The 19,445-nt window shown below is 38.1% G+C and overlaps 1 protein-coding gene across 1 annotated transcript in view; it reads left to right on the top strand.

Annotated features, from left to right (window-relative positions):
• The first annotated feature begins 639 nt into the window (after positions 1-639).
• LOC110296324 (killer cell lectin-like receptor 2) overlaps positions 640-19,445 on the top strand; it is a 30,067-nt gene continuing 11,261 nt past the window's right edge. Inside the window, exons 1-6 of the mRNA XM_021164979.2 lie at positions 640-743; positions 2,605-2,768; positions 3,995-4,084; positions 4,973-5,194; positions 17,118-17,254; positions 19,024-19,127. Of these exons, the coding sequence (XP_021020638.1) occupies positions 2,657-2,768; positions 3,995-4,084; positions 4,973-5,194; positions 17,118-17,254; positions 19,024-19,127 (665 nt within the window). The 5' untranslated portion in view covers positions 640-743; positions 2,605-2,656. The remainder of the gene's footprint in view (positions 744-2,604; positions 2,769-3,994; positions 4,085-4,972; positions 5,195-17,117; positions 17,255-19,023; positions 19,128-19,445) is intronic.

Here is a 19,445-nt window from a genome sequence, read left to right as displayed (position 1 = left end):
TACCCCAGAGCTCTTGACTCTAGCTGCATATGTATCAAAAGATGGACTAGTAGGCCATCACTGGAAAGAGAGGCCCATTGGACTTGCAAACTTTATATGCCCCAGTACAGGGGAATGCCAGGGCCAAAATTTTGAGTGGGTGGGTAGGGGAGTCTCGGGGAAGGTATGGGGGACTTTTGGGATAGCATTGGAAATGTAAATTAAGAAAATACCTAATTAAAAAAAAACTTAGTTTAACAGAAAAAAAAGAAGTTTAACAGTGCAAATGCCTTCAAAAGGTATTCGTAAACACACAGGTACAATAAGCACAATTCATAAACAAGTAAACATTTTCAAATAGAAAAAGAAAATTTCCAACAGCCTATTACAAAATAAGAAGCAGGGGAATTTCAGTCCCCCACCCTTTTCCTATGGTTTTGTTAAGGACACTTATTTTGCTTTCTCTGAAGGAGTGGTATCTTCTCAGTATTCTACTATCAATTATGGACATCTATTGCAGTATATGCCATAATACATTGGTCCTTTCCTTTGCTGTCAGAGTCAGCTTTTATTATGCAATTTCCTCTTTTTTCTTCGATCAAGAGGAGGGACCGAATGTTATGAGCTGGAGTATTACTCAGAGATGATTCAGTTCCGTCATTCTTCTTGAAGCTCTGAGTGTATACAGACCAGGAGTGGCCAACTTGTCCCTCAGTTAGTGGATTAATTCCCTCCACCCGAATTACTTCCTGGTAGAGACACAGGTAACAGCTGCTTTTTGTGTTTTTCTATCAGAATTTTACATGCTGTGACTTGGCAGCAGGATTGATGGGGAAACCCTCTTGGTTGTGTTAGATGAAGTTAACTCTGGCAGTATGTGAAAATTGGAGTTCTGTGTTCGTTATTTTATTTCTGAGTTTGTTATCACTTCTGCTGTGAGCTATGAAATTATGGGTGAGGATCTATGACATTCATTTAAATGTGTCAAAGCTTATCTCTAAGTCATTTAGAAGAAGTAATACTAGGAGCCAGGTAAGATGGGTCCATATGAAAAGTGTGCTGCACAAGTCTGATTGGACACCTGAGTTTGATCCCTGAAGCCCACTTGAAGGTGGAGTGAGAGAACTCACGTGGTAAAGTTGTCCTCTGGACATACATGTACCATGCCACAGGTAATACTCCAACAACAACAACAACAACAACAACAATAATAACAATTTAAAAAAAGTATTCTCTAGTGGGTAGATTCCTTTTTCTTAAAGAATCTTGGATAGCAGTGGTGGCACACACCTTTAATCCCAGCCTCATGAGATAGGGCAGGTTTATCACTGTGAGTTTGAGGCCAGCCTGATCTACAGAACTAGTTCCAGTATAGTCAAGGGCTACACAAAGAAACCCTGCTGTCCTGAAAACAAAGAAATAAACAAAAAGCCAGCCCCCCCTCCCCAAAAAAAGGAAGAGAGAGAGAGAGAGAGAAAGAGAGAGAGAGAGATTGAGAGGAAAAAAGGAACAAGTGAAAATTGAATAATTTCAGAAAACTTCATTAAAAATCTAGGGAAGAATCAATCTTTGTACAGCTTGTTTTCCATATTATCTGTGGGCTATTATCTGTTATTAATGTAAGTGGGAAGACTAGTTATAAATATTTGCTATTTAGTAATATAATTATTTATATTATCAGATTGGATCCTTATGGGCATTAGCTAATGATGGCATAGTGACAAAATTTATTTTTATATAGGTTCCTTGTTTGGAAATATCAAGTATTAGAATGTAATATGTGAAATGATTGTGGACATGGAACAATTTGGGATTAAATTTCTGGTTGTATCCTGCTATTCCCCTCTCTATTGCTCCCATACCCCACCCATGCAATGATCCTTTCCACTTACCTGGTTTCTTTAGGTATTCCATGTTAGGTGGGATATGTGAAGACTTGGAGCCAGAGCCTCAGATGCCAGAGACCACGCGGCATTTGTCTTTTTTGGGTCTGGGTTATTCCATTCAGTAGGATCTTTTGTAGTTGCATCTATTTACCAGGCTGGCCCTGAAGAAGAATATGTAGGATGTGGCTAGGTGTAGAGGTAGGACATCTCAGGAGTTTGAGCTTCAACTCAAGAAACATTTATGTTGGACCCCAAATTTTAATCATCTTCTGTATTAACATTCAAGTATTCTTTTGAAAGTGTTGTCTGGGAAACTTGGATAGATATGTATAACTGAAAAGACAAGAACATTTTTATATTCATGTGTTTTACAAAATGTATACATAATTTTAAAGCAAAACATTTAATTTTTAAAAAATATTTTAAGTTTTGTTATTTGAATTAATAGTTTTAAATGGTTTTAATGATTTATGGTGGTAGCAATTTTGCCTAACTTTTTCATGTATGTACAATATTTTGAACTAAGGCAGTTTGAAAATAGTAATGACTTATTCATATTTTTAAAGTTCTTTCCATTTAAGCAGATTATATGCAAAGAGGTCTCACTTGTGTGTGAGGAAATCAGAGTCAGGGTGTTTGGATCATTAAGAAAATTAATCATGGCTCACCCATTCCCACTCCAATGCAGCATCAGATCCAGGTATCTTCCTAAAGGTGGACATTTTAACTTTTTCTTTAGAAATCATTCGAGGCCACATTTTAATACAAATCATACTTCACATCCTCCCGAGATGAGTGAGCAGGAGGTCACTTACACAACTCTGAGATTCCATAAGTCTTCAGGGTTGCAGAGCCCAGTGAGGCCTGAGGAGACTCAAGGGCCCAGAGATGCGGGCCACAGAGGTAAGTGTTTTTAAGTGACTAAATTCACCTCTTTTTTTTTTTTATGTATTGTAACTTTTGACTTTTGAAAACAATATCCTATTGGCTCTTAGCTGATAACAGAAGAAAGCCAGATGAGCAGAGCAGAACAATGGGAGACAAAGAAAAAAGCTCTTGAGAATGGAGACGTGAGAAGAGACGCATTCTGTCACATTTGAGAACCCATTAAGAGAAGTTTTGTTTGCTTTTGCTTTTGTTTGTTTATTCATGAAAAGTTCTGAAACCTTTAAAAATACAGACAAACTAGACTCTGAAGAAACACTAAATGTTCTAGAAAAATAAAACCTTAAGAAATGAAAAGTGTGCAGAGGAAAGAATATTTATACTCCAGATGAAGGAGTTTTAATTGTCTTAAATATCCCTAATGTCTAATGCAACACATCAGAAGAGGAAGTCCCTTCCTGGGAAGGAAATTGCAGAGGAAGAGAGGGGATGAGAGGATTAGTGGGTGTGGGAATGAGTAAACCCCAGTGTGAGTTTCTGAAAATCTTAAAGAATAATATTGTTTATTAACGAAAAAGAGGAACTCTCAATTTTCTATTCCCCTTTTTGGATCAGTCTGAACAAAATGTCAGAATTGAACTTGAAGCTGAGAACATTAACTTAGTTGGTGTGGTAATTTGCTGCTTAATTTTCCTATTTATGACCACCTCAGACACACGATGATGTTTAGTATTATGTACAGAAAAATATGTACAATGTTGACTTCTAAGCCCCTTTTATGATGGGTCTGTATACAGAACAGCCATAGTTCCCAAACAGTTCTCAAGAACATCCATCCCTCTTTCCTTCATCTCTATCCTTAGTTATGCTGTCTTGTACTTAGAGTGTGTCTGTGCCTCCTGTGTTTTCTGTAGGATGTACTTTTGATCCTGTAGAGCTGGATAAGGGTACATGCCTGCCATCCAGATCTTTCTAGGCTGAGTCAGGAGGATTTAGTATAAAAGGCCATAGGTAAAAAAAAAAAATCAACATTAAATTGCATACATTTAGGATTTTGCACAGTGGGTGCATTTTAGGCAGAAATCTACAGTTTTGGAAGCACATTTTCAGTTAGTTGGTATCACAGACTTCTGCAAAATTTTTAGAGACCAATATTCCCTTGTTTCTAAACAATGGAAAAGTATAATTAGTATTGAGACTTGCTCTTCTCATGGTGATGATTTTCTTGGTTTGTTTGATTTAAGAGTGTTCAGTCCCCTGGAAGTTCATTGTGATAGTTCTTGGAATCCTCTGTTTCCTTCTGCTGGTAACTGTGGCAGTGTTGGTGATACACAGTGAGTAACTGGTATATATCTTCTTTGTAAGTGATAACTCTGGACATTAATTATGCAGATACACACTCTGTTCACTAACTTGCCTACAACCAGGAGACAAGTTACATTATTCTGGTTTTTTTTTTTTTTTTTTTTTTTTTCTGAAACACTATGATGACCTGTTCTCTTCCATACCTAATATGTTAGCTCTGGGGCTGTTGGGAGCTGCTCTGCTCTGTCTCTTTTGTGATTCTGTTCTTTCTTTGGGCTTGGTGATAATCTGCCTTATGAACTCAGATGATTGTGAATCTTAGGTAAAAATTCTGTGAGAAACTTCTGTGCAAAAGAAATGATGACTTTATTTTAATTTTTCCTCACTGTATATTGAGGTCATGGTGAAGTAAATAGACTAGATCTGTACAGAGATATTAAAGCTTTAGTCATATTGGATTCCTTCACATCATTAGAGGAAATCACCCCCAGGCTGTGCTAATTCATAACTACATATCTGGATACTATGCTATCCATCTGGTCCAAGTTGAATTGTGCTGGTTCTTCACTTTTATTACTTTATATTCTCGGTGTGTGTTAAGTGTTCACCAAATATTTTACTTACATACTTATTTGTAAGTTGTGGGTGTGAAAAAAAACAAAGTAGTTAGAAGATATGGTATTTTCACCACAATTTAATTCAGCTGTATCTTATACTTTACACTGAAGTTGCTGATGGAGCGAATAGATGTTCACGTTTCTATAGTTAGCTAATTTAAGTGTTACTTTCTAAATGTCTAAGTAGCAATTAAAGAAATGATATGAGTTGGTTGTCAACCTGGGCTTTATCTCAAATCTTATTTTAACATTTACACATTATGAACACTGTTGGTGTTTTATATCTGCTATTAATTTTAGTTTTCCGGGATGCACAAGAGAAACATGAACAGGAGAAAACTCTAAATAACCTCCGTCAAGAGTACCAGGTCATGAAAAATGACAGCTCCTTAATGGAAGAAATGTTAAGAAATAAGTCTTCAGAGTGTAAGGCCCTCAATGATAGTCTGCACTCCCTCAACAGAGAACCGAACAGATGCCTCAGGAAAACCAAGATTGTTTTAGATTGCTCACAGAACAAAGGTATGGCAGGGATTTTGAACAAAGTGTATTCTGTATTGTTTATTTAATCCAAGACTTGAAGTCTAATTAGCAGTTAATAATGCTGGTGATATGTGAATTAATGGTTTTGCGTTTCCTTATTTCATGTAGGGTTCTGGAACCCTGGAAATATCTGTTTGGATTAGGAGAATCTTATAATATCTAGAACTCAATGGCCATTCTAGCTCTTACTGTTTTCAGGTGGTTAGTAAAGCAAGAATCCTTGAGAAATTCAGTTTGTTTTGGTTCTTGAGCAAATTCAGATCTCCAGATTTGTTGCTGACAGAAAATAAAAGTTTCCAGTAATAGTGTACTTACAAAATATTTATGCTAAAATGTTCTCAGTATCCATATGGATTCCATCATAAAAACAAGTGTGTGTGTGTGTGTGTGTATTTTCCTTATGACTTGTTTTCAAATACATTGCCCGCTCGTGACTTATCTTCACTTCAGTGTACATGAAACTTTGTCCCTGCCCATCTTGTAGGCAGGGCACATTTTGGGTCGAAGGTTTTGTGGATGGGTTGTTATTTTTTTTTTTTCATCTTAGAAAAATTCACATTTAATTTTGTCAAAACATATAAATTATGGAAGAAAGATGTAATGAATACTACAGAGTAAAGTCATCTAAAATAATCAAAATTAAAAAAAAGAATGATTAAAAGGGAGAATTTGGTGAATGTATGTAACGTTTGAAATGTAAATAAAGAAAACAGCCAACAACAACAAAAAAAGGACAAAAGATTGGAATACAAAAAAAATGTTATGTTCAAAAACTAAAGAAAATCATCTGCTCCATTTTGAGCTGTAGATGGCTTGAGTTCCATACTTCTAATGAATTCAATTGTTTACTCCCCCATCGTGGACATCTTTCATCTTTCTCACACTGCTGCTGAAACACAATATTCAGAGATTTTGTTTAGGTAGGATAAATTTTAAATATAATTTAAATTTTAAATAATTCCTTTTAAAAAGATGGTTGCATTAGAAGGGCTAGAGGATGAGGGGTGCTGTGAAAGGCTGCTTGCTGGATGTGACATAGTTGTCACCCACAGGAACTCACAGTGACCCTGGTTACTTACACAAGATCAAGACTTAAATAGCCAACATGGAGTAGGAGGGGTCTCCTGAAGCCCCAACCCTACGTAAAGAGTTACTGACTTTGATGACTTCTGAAGGAGAGTCATTTTTTTTTTCATTTTTTTATTAGATATTTTCTTCATTTTCATTTCAAATGCTATCCCGAATGTCCCCTATACCCTCCCCCCCGCCCTGCTCCCCTATCCACCCACTACCACTTCTTGGTCCTGGTGTTCCCCTGTACTGGGGCATATAAAGTTTGCATGACCAAGGGGCCTCTCTTCCCACTGATGGCCGACTAGGCCATCTTCTGCTACATATGCAGCTAGAGACACGAGCTCTGGGGGTACAGATAAGTTCATATTGCTGTTCAACCTATAGGGTTTCAGACCCCTTCAGCTCCTTGGGTACTTTCTCTAGCTTCTCCATTGGAGGCCCTGTGTTCCAGAACAGCAATGGCTTGTGCTGTAAGATCAAGAATTGACAAATGGGACTTAATAAAATGGCAAAGCTTCTGTAAGGCAAAAGATACTGTCAATAAGACAAAAAGGCCACCAACAGATTGAGAAAGGATCTTTACCAATCCTAAATCCTATAGGGGACTAATATCCAATATATACAAAGAGCTCAAGAAGCTGGACTCCAGAAATTCAAATAATCCTATTAAAAAATGTGGTACAGCGCTGAACAAAGAATTCTCAGCTGAGGAATACCGAAAGGCTGAGAAGCACTTGAAAAATGTTCAACACCCTTAATCATCAGGGAAATGCAAATCAAAACAACCCTGAGATTCCACCGCACATCAGTCAGAATGGCTAATATCAAAAATTCAGGTGACAGCAGATGCTGACTAGGATGTGGAGAAAGAGGAACACTCCTCCATTGCTGGTGGGATTGCAAGCTTGTACAACCACTCTGGAAATTTGTCTGGAAGTTCCTTGGAAAATTGGACATAGTACTACCAGAAGATCCAGCAATAACTCTCCTGGGCATATACCCAGAAGATGTTCCAACTGGTAAAAAGGACACATGCTCTACTATGTTCATAATAGCCTTATTTATAAAGCAAGAAGCTGGAAAGAATCCAGATGTCCCTCAACAGAGGAATGGCTACAGAAAATATGGTACATTTACACAATGGAGTATTATTCAGCTATTAAAAACAATGAATTTATGAAATTCTTGGGCAAATGATTGTATCTGGAGGATATCATCCTTAGCGAGGTAACCCAATCACAAAAGAAGTCACTAGGTATGCACTCACTGATAAGTGGATATTAGCCCAGAAACTTAGAATACCCAAGATACAATTTGCAAAACACAAGAAAATCAAGAAGAAGACCAACGTGTGGATACTTCAGTCCTCCTTAGAATAGGGAACAAAATACACATGGAAGGAGTTACAGAGACAAAGTTTGGAGCTAAGACAAAAGGATGGACCATCCAGAGACTACCCCACCAGGGGATCTATCCCATAATCAGCCACCAAACTGAGACACTATTGCTCATGCCAGCAAGATTTTGCTGAAAGGACCCTGATATAGCTGTCTCATGTGAGGCATGCCAGTGCCTGGCAAATACAGAAGTGGATGCTCACAGTCATCTATTAGATGGAACACAGGGTTGTTGTCTTTATCCTTCCATTGAATGTACTGCCAGGCTACAGGAAGTGACCACTTCAGGATACATATCCCCACTTCAAAAACTCTCAGATAGAGTCTGAGACTCTAGACCCTCTGGCCTCTGCCAGCTGATCTCCCTGTTTTCTCCCCTGCTCTTTTTGCATATGGTCTCAATCCCCCACCCTGATCCCTTACCTTTTGTTTCTCCTTCTGAGAAAGATCCAACCGTCTTCCCTTGGGCTCTCTTTGTTATTTGGCTTCTTTGGGTCTATTGATTAAAGCATGGTGTGCTTTATTGCTAATATCCATTTATAAATGAGTATGTAACATGGATGCCCTTTTGGGCCAGGATTACCTACCTCATTTACCTCACTCAGGATGAACCTTTCTAGTTCCATTCATTTGCCTTTAAAGTTCATAATGTCCTTTTTTTTTTTTTTAATTGCTGAGTCATGTTCCATTGTGTAAACGAATCACATTTAGTCACATTTTCTTTATCCATTCTTCAGCTGACCATGTTCTAGGTTGTTTCTAGATTCTGGCTATTATATATAAAGCTGCTATGAACATACTTGAGCAAGTGTCCCTGTGGATGGTAGAGCATATTTTGGGTATATACCCAGGAGTGATGTAGCTGGATCTTGAGGTAGAAGTAAGCTCAATCTTCTAAGAAACTGCCAAGTTGATTTCCAGAGTTGTATAAATTTACACTCCCACCAAAATATGCAGCAGTGGGGGTTGCAGCAGGGAAGGGAACCTCTAGAAAGTCCCAGAGACCTGGGATAGGAGAGATTACCAAGACTTAAAGAATCTTGAACATTTATTTAGGTGCTATTGAACATTAGAGATTTGTCTGCTGAGAATTCTGTTCAGCTCTGTATCTCATTTTTAAAAATGAGTTATTTGGATTGTTGATGTCTAGTTTCTTAAGTTCTTTATATATTTTGGATATTCTGTTCAGGAAGCTGTCTCCTGTACTGACAAGTTCAAGGCTGTTCCACACTTCCTGTTCTATTAGGTTTAGTGTATCTGGATTTACATTGATGCCTTTGATCCCTTTGGATGTTACTTTTTTTGTAGGGTAATAAATACGAATCAATTTCTTCTGTATGTGGACATACAGTTAGACAAGCACCATTTGTTGGAAATGCTCTCCCTTTACCATTGTATGCTTTTGGTTTCTTTATCAAAAATCAAGTGTCCATAGGTGTGTAGATTTATTTCTGTGCCTTCAGATCAATTCCATTGATCCATCTGTCTGCTTCTATACTAATACCATGAAGTATTTATTACTATTTCTATGTAGTATAGCCAGGGATAGGAGTACCTCCAGAAGATCTTTCCTTGTTCAGAATCATTTTAGCTATACTGTTTTTTTTTTTCCATATGAAGTTGAGAATTGTTCTTTCAAGATCTCTAAAGAACTGTGTTGGCATTTTGATGAGGATTGCACTGAATCTGTAGATTGCTTTTGGTAAGATAACCATTTTCACTCTTAATCCTACATATCCATTAGTATGGGAGATCTTTCCATCTTCTGGTATCTTCCTCAACATCTTTCTTCAAATACAAGAAGTTCTTTATATTATTTGTGGCTATTGTGAAGGGAACTGTCTCCATAACTTCCTTCTCAGCCCCTTTATCACTTGTGTAGAAGAGGACTACTGATTTCAAGCTAATTTTGTATCCAACTATTTTGCTGGAGTTGTTTTTCAGCTGTAAAAGTAGTAGCATTTGAGTTGCTTATTCATACTATCATATCACCTGTGAATAGTGATACTATCACTTTTTTTCATTTTTTATTCCTTTGATCTCCTTTAGTTGTCTTGTTGCTCTAGCTAGAATCTTAAGTACCATATTGAAGAGATAGTGAGAGAATAGACAGCCTTAACTTGTCCCTGATTTTAGTAGAAATTCTTTAAGTCTCTCTCCATTTAGTTTGATGTTGGCTGTTGGTTTGCTACATATTGACTTTATTGTGTTTAGGTATGCACCCTGTATCCTTGTTCTCTCCAAGTCTTTTAAAATGAAGGGGTGCTGGATTTTATAGAACAGGTTTTCAGCATCTTCTGAAGATAATCACATGAGTTTTTCCTTGCAGTTTGTTTGGATTTCACTGGTGGATATTAATGTATTGAACTACCCCCTACATCCCTGGGATGAAGCCTACTCGACCATGGTGAATGATGTTTTCAATGTGTTCTTGGCCTCAGTTTGTGAATACTTTATTGAGTAATTTTGCATCAATATTCATGAGGGAAATTGGTCTGAAATTCTCTTTTTTCTTGAGTGTTTGTGTGGTTTAAGCACAATGGTGACTGTGGCCTCATAAAAAGAAATTTGGCAATGTTCCTTCTGTTTCCAAATTGGGGACTTATTTGAGGAGTATTGGTATTAGCTCTTCTTAACCCAGATGCCCCTCAACAGAGGAATGGATACAGAAAATGTGGTACATTTACACAACGGAGTACTACTCAGCTATTAAAAAGAATGAATTCATGAAATTCCTAGGCAAATGGATGGACCTGGAGGGCATCATCCTGAGTGAGGTAACCCAATCACAAAAGAACTCACATAATATGTACTCACTGATAAGTGGATATTAGCCCAGAAACTTAGAATACCCAAGATACAAGATACAATTTGTAAAACATATGAAACTCAAGAAGAACGAAGACCAAAGTGTGGACACTTTGCCCCTTCTTAGAATTGGGAACAAAACACCCATGGAAGGAGTTATGGAGACAACGTTTGGAGCTGAGACAAAAGGATGGACCATCTAGAGACTGCCATACCCAGGGATCCATCCTATAATCAGCCTCCAAACGCTGACACCATTGCATACACTAGCAATATTTTGCTGAAAGGACCCTGATATAGCTGTCTCTTGTGAGGTTATTCTTGGGCCTAGAAAACACAGAAGTGGATGCTCACAATCAGCTATTGGATGGAACACAGGGCCCCCAATGGAGGAGCTAGAGAAAGTACCCAAGGAGCTAAAGGGATCTGCAACCCTATAGGTGGAACAACAATATGAACTTACCAGTATCCCCCAGAGCTCTTGTCTCTAGCTGCATATGTATCAGAAGATGGCCTAGTCAGCCATCAGTGGAAAGAGAGGCCCATTGGTCTTGCAAACTTAGGTACAGGGGAATGCCAGGGCCAAGAAGTGGGAGGGGGGAGGAGAGTGGGTGGGAGGGCATGGGGGGCTTTTGGGATAGCATTGGAAATGTAAATGAAGAAAATACCTAATTTAAAAAAAAAAAAAAAGAAAATCTTGTAGAGTTCTTCACTAAATTACCTGACACTGGGTTTCTTTTTGGTTGGCAAACTTTTAATGATTGCTACTATTTCCTTAGGAGTTATAGTACCACTCAGATAGTTACCTGATTTTGATTTAGCTTTGGTAAATAGTATTTATATAGAAAATCATCATTTAGCTTTTTCAATTTTGTGGTGTACAGGCTTTCAAAATAAGACCTAATGATTTTTGAATTTCCTCAGTTTCTATTGTTATGTCTCCCTTTTCATTTTTGATTTTGTATATTTGGCTAAGTCTCTCTGTCTTTTTGTTAGTTTGGTTAAGGGTTTGCCTATCTTGTTGATTTTCTTAAATAACCAACTCTTGGTTTCCTTGATTATTTGTATTGCTAATCTTGTTTCTAACTGATTAATTTCAGCCCTGAGTTTGATTATTTCCTGCCATCTACTCCTCCTAGGTGTGTTTACATTTTTTTTTAAATAGAGCCTTCAGATGTACTTTTAATTTGTAAGAACTCTCCAGTTTCTTTATGATGGCACTTAATGCTAAGAACTTTCATCTTAGTACTGCTTTCATAGTGTCCCATAAATTTGGGTACGTTGTGCCCTCATTTCCATTGGGTTCTAGAAATTCTTTAATACCTTTTTAAATTTCTTCCCTAAAACCCAGTGATCATTGAGTAATTAACTGTTCACTTTCCATGAATATGTATGATTTATGTTGTTTCAGTTGTTGAAGTCCAGCTTTAATCCATCGTGATCTGTAAGATGTTGTGGTTATTTCAATGCTCTTGTATTTGTTGATGTGTGCATTGTGATTAATTATATGGTCAATTTTGAAGAATGTTCTATGAAGTGGTGAAAAGAATGCACATACTTTTGTGTTTGGGTGAAATGTTTAATCTGTTAGGCCCATTTGAATCATAATCTCAGCAGTTCTGTTATTTCTGTTTAGTTTTTGTCTTGATGACCAGTTCATTGGTGGGAGTGGGTTATTGAGGTCTCAAATTACTAATGTGTGGGGTTCAATGTGTGATTTAAACTTTACTAATACTTCTTTCACAAATGTTGGTGTTCTTGCATTTGGGGCACAGATGTTCAGAAATCAGATTTCCTCTTGGATTCTTTCTTTGATAAGTATGAAGTGTCCTTCCCTGTCTCTTTTGATTGCTTTTGTTTTGAAAGTCTATTTTATTAGACATTAGAAGGGATACTCCAGCTTGTTTCTTGGGTCTAATTGCTTGGTTAACCTTTTTCCAACATTTTATACTGAGATAATGACTATTTTTGTTGTTGAGATATGTTATTTTTATACAGCAGAATGATGGATTATGTTTGCTCATCCATTTTGTTAGCCTATGTCTTTTTACTGGGGGGAGTTAAGTACATTGATGCTGAGAGATATTATGATGAATGATTGTTATTTCCTGTAATTTTGATGTTAGTGTGTGTGTGTGTGTGCCTTGGACCAGCCTCAGTCAGCCTCCCTCAATCAGTGGTAGAAATCAGGGGGTTCCAGTTACAGATGAGCAAGGAGTTGGCGCTGAGGGTGACAAACAGACACAGGCACAGAGAGTGTGTGTATCTGAATGTAATTTTTGTCAAAGTTAGCATCAGTTTCATATAATACAGAAAACAAAGGATTAGGGAGGCACTATAAATAGGGAGGCTAAAAAGGAGTAGCTTGTCAGAGCAGGCAAGGTACATGAAGTTATCTGACACAAAACAAAGGAATGCCTTCAAAGGACTGTCAGGAACCAGGCAATGTTTACAGTTAATAATAATGACAGGGTCCAGGAAAGGATTTCACACCCTAGTCACAATTTATGCTATTCGTTTGAGCCTTGTGAAAGCTAGCACCAGGAGGATTTTGCTCTAGCAAACCTTATCATGAATGATGCAATACTGTAGCTCCTCTTAAAACCACAAGCCCCCCTTTTCCTAGGCCTTGGTAAATTTTTGCATATGAGAGCAACTTGGCTGTTCTTTTAAGTATCTGTAGGGAATCTCCATTTGTCAGAAGAATTCACCAACTTCTAATATGTAATGTAGTTTGCAATACCAGACTGTAATGAAGATTCTAAGTATACTTTACTAAGCCTGCCCTGAGACTTCCAACTCCTATCCAATAAAATACTGTAAGAAAGCATGCAAGACCCTCTACACTATCGCAGGGTCTGGGGGCATTCTTGCTATGGGAGTGCCAAGGTTCCAGGAGACTAAGTTTCCTTGAAACTCTTTGCCTCAGGACTGCTGTCAGGCTTTTAGGCTTGCCAGTGAGTCAGTACAGGAGTGGATGTAGCATGTGTGTTTGTGTTTCTCCTCTTATGGCTTTTAATGCTGTCAAATTATTTATTTCTCATGTTTTCTTGAGTTAGAGTTTTCCTTCTATTATCCTTTTTAGGGCTGGGTTAGTAAAAAGGTATTGTTTAAATTTGGTTTTGTCATGGAATTTCTTGGTTTTTCCATCTATGGTGATTGAAAGTTTTGCTGAGTGAAATGTGGTCTCGTAGGATCTTCAAGATCTCTGTCCAGGCCTTCTAACTTTTAGAGTCTCAGTTGAGAAATCATTTGTAATTAGAATAGATCTGCCTTTATATGTTTTTTGGTCTTTTCCCTTGCTATTTTTAAAATGCTTGTTTTGTTTTGTATATTTAGTGTTTTGATTATTATGAACATAGCATTTTCCTTTTTTGGTCTAGTCTGCTTGGTGTTCTATATGCTTCTTGTACCTTTATATTAATTTCTTTCTTTAGGTCATGGAAATTTTCTTCTATATTATTTTTGAGGATATTTTCTTCACCTTTGAGCTAGAAATCTTCTTTTATTCCTATTATTCATAGGTTTGGTCTTTCAGTGTCCCAAATTTGCTGGGTGTTTTATGTTATGAAATTTTTAAGTATTATATTTTCTTTGACTGATATATTGATTTCTTCTATCGCATGTGCTACATCTGAAATTCTCTCTTCAATCTCCTGTACTCTGTTGGTGATTCATACACTGTAGTTCTTGTCCTCTTTTCTAGGTTTTCTATTTCCAGGACTGACTCAGTTTGTGTCTATTTCCATTTTCAGTTCTTAGTTTTATTAAAATGCTTCATCTGTTTGATTGTATTTTCCTGTATTTCTTTATATTTATTTGGTTCTTCTTTTAATGCCTCTACCTGTTTGTGTGGATTTTCCTGTATTTCCTTAAGGGATTTATTTATTCATGTCCTCTTTACAGCCCTCTATTATCTTTATAAAATGGGATTTAAGATCTTTTTTTGTGCTTCAGTTTCATTAGGAGATCCAGGATGTGTTTCAGGATAGCTGGGTTCTGGTGATGCCATATTTCCCTGAGTCTTGTTGATTGTGTTTCTATGCTATCCGTTTGGCACCTGGGTTTCCCTGGTTTTAGCTGGACAATGCTGATGGCAGCAGGACTTCTTTGGAAGGTGGAGGAAGCCATGGAGCAGACAATCAAAGTCAAACTGCCAGACTCTGCTGGCTGTTTCTCAGGCAGACCCCAGTCTATAGGCTGTGTCCTGAGTGGACCTTAATCTGCAGGCTGTGCCCTGGTTGGACCCAACTGGCATGGTGGGAAGATCTGACTGGGATAGGATTGGTGGAGCAGGGTTCCAAGTTAGTCTTGGGGCCTCCTGAGGTTTCAACATTAAGCAGGATGTCAGGGGTCCTCCAAACTGGAGAGTAAGCCCAGAGATAGACAGTGGGGCTCAGGGGACCATGTGCAATTCACCTCTGCAGGCTGTCCCAGGCCGACTGCTTCATTGTATTTTGAAATGATTTCCAGGTGAATCTGACCATGAAGTAAGCAGATAATGAACTTCAACAGGTAAAAGGGTGAGACAAATTTCCTACTCAGTTCATTAAGTGGTGAATATTTTACATAAATCTGAGTTTGATGATAGACAATTTAGCAAGAATTACCTTTCAATTCCTGATTCAAGTAATGGTTATGTTGAAGAAGCTTTGACTGAGAGTGAAAGTGGTCATTTGAAAATGAAAGACAGTGTTGGAAGAAGTGGGTGTGCCTGTTCCCCTCAACCAAGTGAGAGAGGAGATGCTGGTGTGATCTATGAGGATTGGACTAGGAACCTTGTGGCACCAAGTGTGGATCTAAGCTTCAATGAGGATGATAAAGGGCCAGTGAGCATTCTAGGTCATATCACTGAAAACAGTATGAGCATAGATTTTTTCTCTCAGGAGTTCAGGCAAGGGGATTAATTATGCTCCAGAGCTCAGGTCTGGTAGTGCAACCAAACAAATTCCAGTCCAGCCTGAGCTATACTGTGATACTTCTTTATAGAAAAGCAAAGGTTGGTGCTAAAGTTCACTGAGAGATCATGACCATTCCCAGAATCTCACCAAACAAAATAATCATGTTGAAATACTGATACAATATAAACTATACACATTTTCATGTACTCAATTTGTCACTTTTGAGCATGTGAGGATATATACCCTTGAACACCTTACCTTAATCAGAAGACTATCACCTTCAAAAAGATCTTTATGTGTGTCTTAAGGCAAGAGCATTTAATAGAGACTACAGCACAGCTCCAAGTAGCATATGGACCTCTGTGGGCATTGTAATGAAAGACCAACAACTTGAGGACTCCCCCACGTTCTGACTCAGGAGAGGCGACACCCCAAAATCACCAACAAGAAACGGTCTTGCTGCAAACTGCAAGAGGGTTTTTATTTAAGAGCGCTCTCAGGCCCACGGTCATACACCACGCAGGGGTAGAGGACTGTGGCGCCCTGAGTAGCTGGATAAGGGGGTATTTAAAGGAAGAAACCACAACTCTAGGAGGTGGGGAGGGCGTTGTTGGAAGATACCAAAAATACCAGTTAAGAGTCACAAGGAAGTGCAAAGTCACAAGTGTCAGGTTATCTCTCAAGACAGTTTCTAAGAGCCCCTAACAATAGCACATTTGCATTGCAGGTTCCAGTAAAGGTCAGAGTGACTTTCTTTGAATGAATACTCTTTGAACCCAGGAAGTGGGTGGGTGGAGGAAGGAATGTCGCTATCTGTTTTATGACCAGCACACCTCGGAGCACTGAGCCACAGAGGCCACATTCTCAAGCTTGGGCCTAAAGGCCTAGAATTTTGTTTTTATGTTTTACTTCTTTCAGTGCCTTACTTCAGATCCAGAATTCCACCCTCTATGTTCTGCCTTCCAGCTCCTGGCATTTCACAAACCTCTGCTTCTTAGAGTTGGCCTGGGTTAGAAACCTCATCTGACTGGAATCATAAAGGATGGACTTGGGGCTGACATGCTTCTCTTTGCATGATAGTTTCCAATTCATCCATCTCTCTCTGATGGACTTTATTACATATTTGTGAGAAAGACAGGAGATTACAAAGACCCTGTTGTCTCTTTAGCAGTGAGTTTCCTCATAATAGACACTGCATCCTGACACTAGGTGAGCAGCAGGCAGGAGTTGCCTGGGAGACACTTACTGCACAGTTGGTTACATTTGGTCAGGATTTCTTTTTTTGGGGGGGGGGAGTTGGGTGTGAGACATGGTTTTGTTGTGTAGCTCAGGCTGACTTGAAACTCACTGGATAGCCCAGGTTGTCCAGGAGTTCAGTACTCAGCTTGAGATGACCTTACACTGGTGGTGATCCTTCTGCCTCACTCTGTGGGGTGCTGGCATTATAGCTATAAAATGTCATGCCTGACAGGCTTTACTTTACTTCCAAGGCTAAATAGTATTCCCTTGAGTGTATTTGCTACATTTGCTCTACCTTTTCTATCGTGTTAAACAATTCTGCATAGAGGATGGGTGTACAGGGGTCTCTGGGCATTGTATAACCTCAATTTCTGAGAGCTGTGAGATTTTACTTACTTAGTAGATGTTTAATTATAAACACATCACTCTGATATCAGAATACCAGAAAATGGGAAGTTTAATCATTCACCCTTTCTGTTGTAGGCAAACAAGTGGAAGGATTCTGCTGTGGCAAGAAATGTTATTATTTCATCACGGACAATAAAAAATGGGATGGATGTAAACAGATCTGCCAGGGGTGCAACTTATCTCTTTTGAAGACAAATGATGAGGATGAATTGGTATTATAGACCCTTACATCCTTCTTTTTCTTTAGACTCTCTCTTTCTAAACCTTAGATAATAAGATATGAGCCCATAGAAGTGGTTTTTTTTTTAAGAGTCCTTCATGGGTTGTGTGTGGTGTTTCTGTAATGTGAGCAAAAACTGTTCAGTAATAATCTCCTAGATGACTCTTTCCTGCTCTCCAGTTAAAGTCAGGACTCAGCATCAGTTATGAAGAGATTTGTTACTAAAGAGACAGTTGAATGTTTGAAATCTCCTCCCTTCCTCAGTAGTCTGCAACAGAGTGCCTTAGAGAAACATGTCTTTCTTTGATAAAGCTTAACATTTGGATCAGCACAACCTGTGACCAAGAGTGCCAACTAATGCCCCAGAGGCAGATGCCTAGTGCTTGCTCTTTGGAATTCAGTAATGTGACTGTTTGAGATGAGTAATTGAATGGCAACAGGGGGAGTAATTAACCACTGTGTCTATCTCCAAATGAGAAATTATGTGAGAACCATGCAACTAAATAGTCATACCAGTTAACTGAATATATCTATAACATTTACTTTATAATATTCTTTGCATCATAAAATGTTAATCTTTAGAAACTGGTATTTAAAAAAAACAAACAAAGTGGCCAAGGAACTCACATTATCTGTTTACATTCATTAGTTAGGAAATCTCTACAAATATGGAAGTTATATTTGCCTGGAGAAATGCTTGCAGGATCAGTTTGAAGCCTTGCAATTTATAATATGGTAGAAGATTTATATATCAGTTTAATACACATTTAAACAACCACACAATTACATTATTAATACTATAACATTATTATAATTTTTTGTTAATTACCTTTTTTTTTTTTTTTTTTTGCAGTCCAGTCTTTATTGCCTTCCCTCTCTGCCCTCTGACTGTTCCTCATCCCATACCTCCTCCCCAGTCTCCAAGAGAATGTCTCCACCCTCCACATCCACCCCACCAGGTCTCCCCACTTCCTGGGGCTTCAAGTCTCTCAAGGGTTAGCTGCATCTTCTCTCACTGGGGCCAGACCAGGCATTATAATTTTTAATATAAAGTTCAATTAGATACAATATACATAGTTAAATTTAAACCTGTACTATGATATATATTCTGAAATATAGTGCAACATTATGCACCATGAATGTCACATGTAAGACATACTAAGTACTTGTAGGTGTCTTCCCATCTCCTCCTCAAGTTCTGTCACTTCTGAATCTGAACTATGAAAGGCTTCTTCTCTGCAGAATGGAATTTAATACTCAGCTTTTTGCACAGGAGTTTTTATCTTAGTAGATTTGCTTTAAACACAGAACATCACTTATGATGAACACTTTGTACATGCCTCTGTAGTTTTTGGAAAAATCACTTGAATAATTTAATAAAGTATCAGAAATTATTTAATAAGCCAGTGTGTAGAGTATACTTGGTGTCCTAAAGCAGGAAGATTGTGAATTCAAGCCCAGCCTCAGCTACTTGGCATGACTTTGTCTAAGAAACACAGTCACAAATTATTTAATGACAAATTATTTAATTTAATAATTATTTAATTATTTTATTTATTACTAGAACCTGAATCAACCATATGAAATAGCTTATTGACATTGGTTTTAACAGAAATGAGCTACTCATATGAAATTACTTTAGAAATTTTCTCCTGCTGACAGGACATCAGAGAACTGATAGAAATAGCTAGGAAGTTTCTTGGTTGTTCTTTTACCAAACTGATGGAAATCTTATCATAAGATGTGTTGTTTTCTTTACAGAAGTTCCTTAAACCCCAACTTCAAGGAAACACATACTGGATTGAACTGACACATGATAAAAGCAAAGAGGAATCGCAACAGACTGAAGATAGACCATCTAAACCGTGAGTTTCCAGAACCCTGCACACTCTAACACTGGTACAGGAATTGAGAGGATCATGTGCAAAGGTTTTCCTCTCATTTCACACAGAGTTCCTCATTTCTTTTTTTTTTAATTAGGTATTTTCTTCATTTACATTTCAAATGCTATCCCAAAAGTCCCCCATGCTGTCCGCCCCACTATCCTCCACCTCGCAGTCCCACTTCTTGGCCCTGGCGTTCCCCTGTATTTAGGCATATAAAGTTTGCAAGACCAATGGGCCTCCCTTTCCACTGATGGCCGACTAGGCCATCTTCTGATACATATGCAGCTAGAGACATGA

The sequence above is a fragment of the Mus caroli genome, chromosome 6 (genome assembly GCF_900094665.2).
Source record: "Mus caroli chromosome 6, CAROLI_EIJ_v1.1, whole genome shotgun sequence".
NCBI classification, from domain to species: Eukaryota; Metazoa; Chordata; class Mammalia; order Rodentia; family Muridae; genus Mus; species Mus caroli.
The sequence above is the reverse complement of the archived record's forward strand: the minus strand, read 5'-3'. Positions and strand labels throughout refer to the sequence as shown.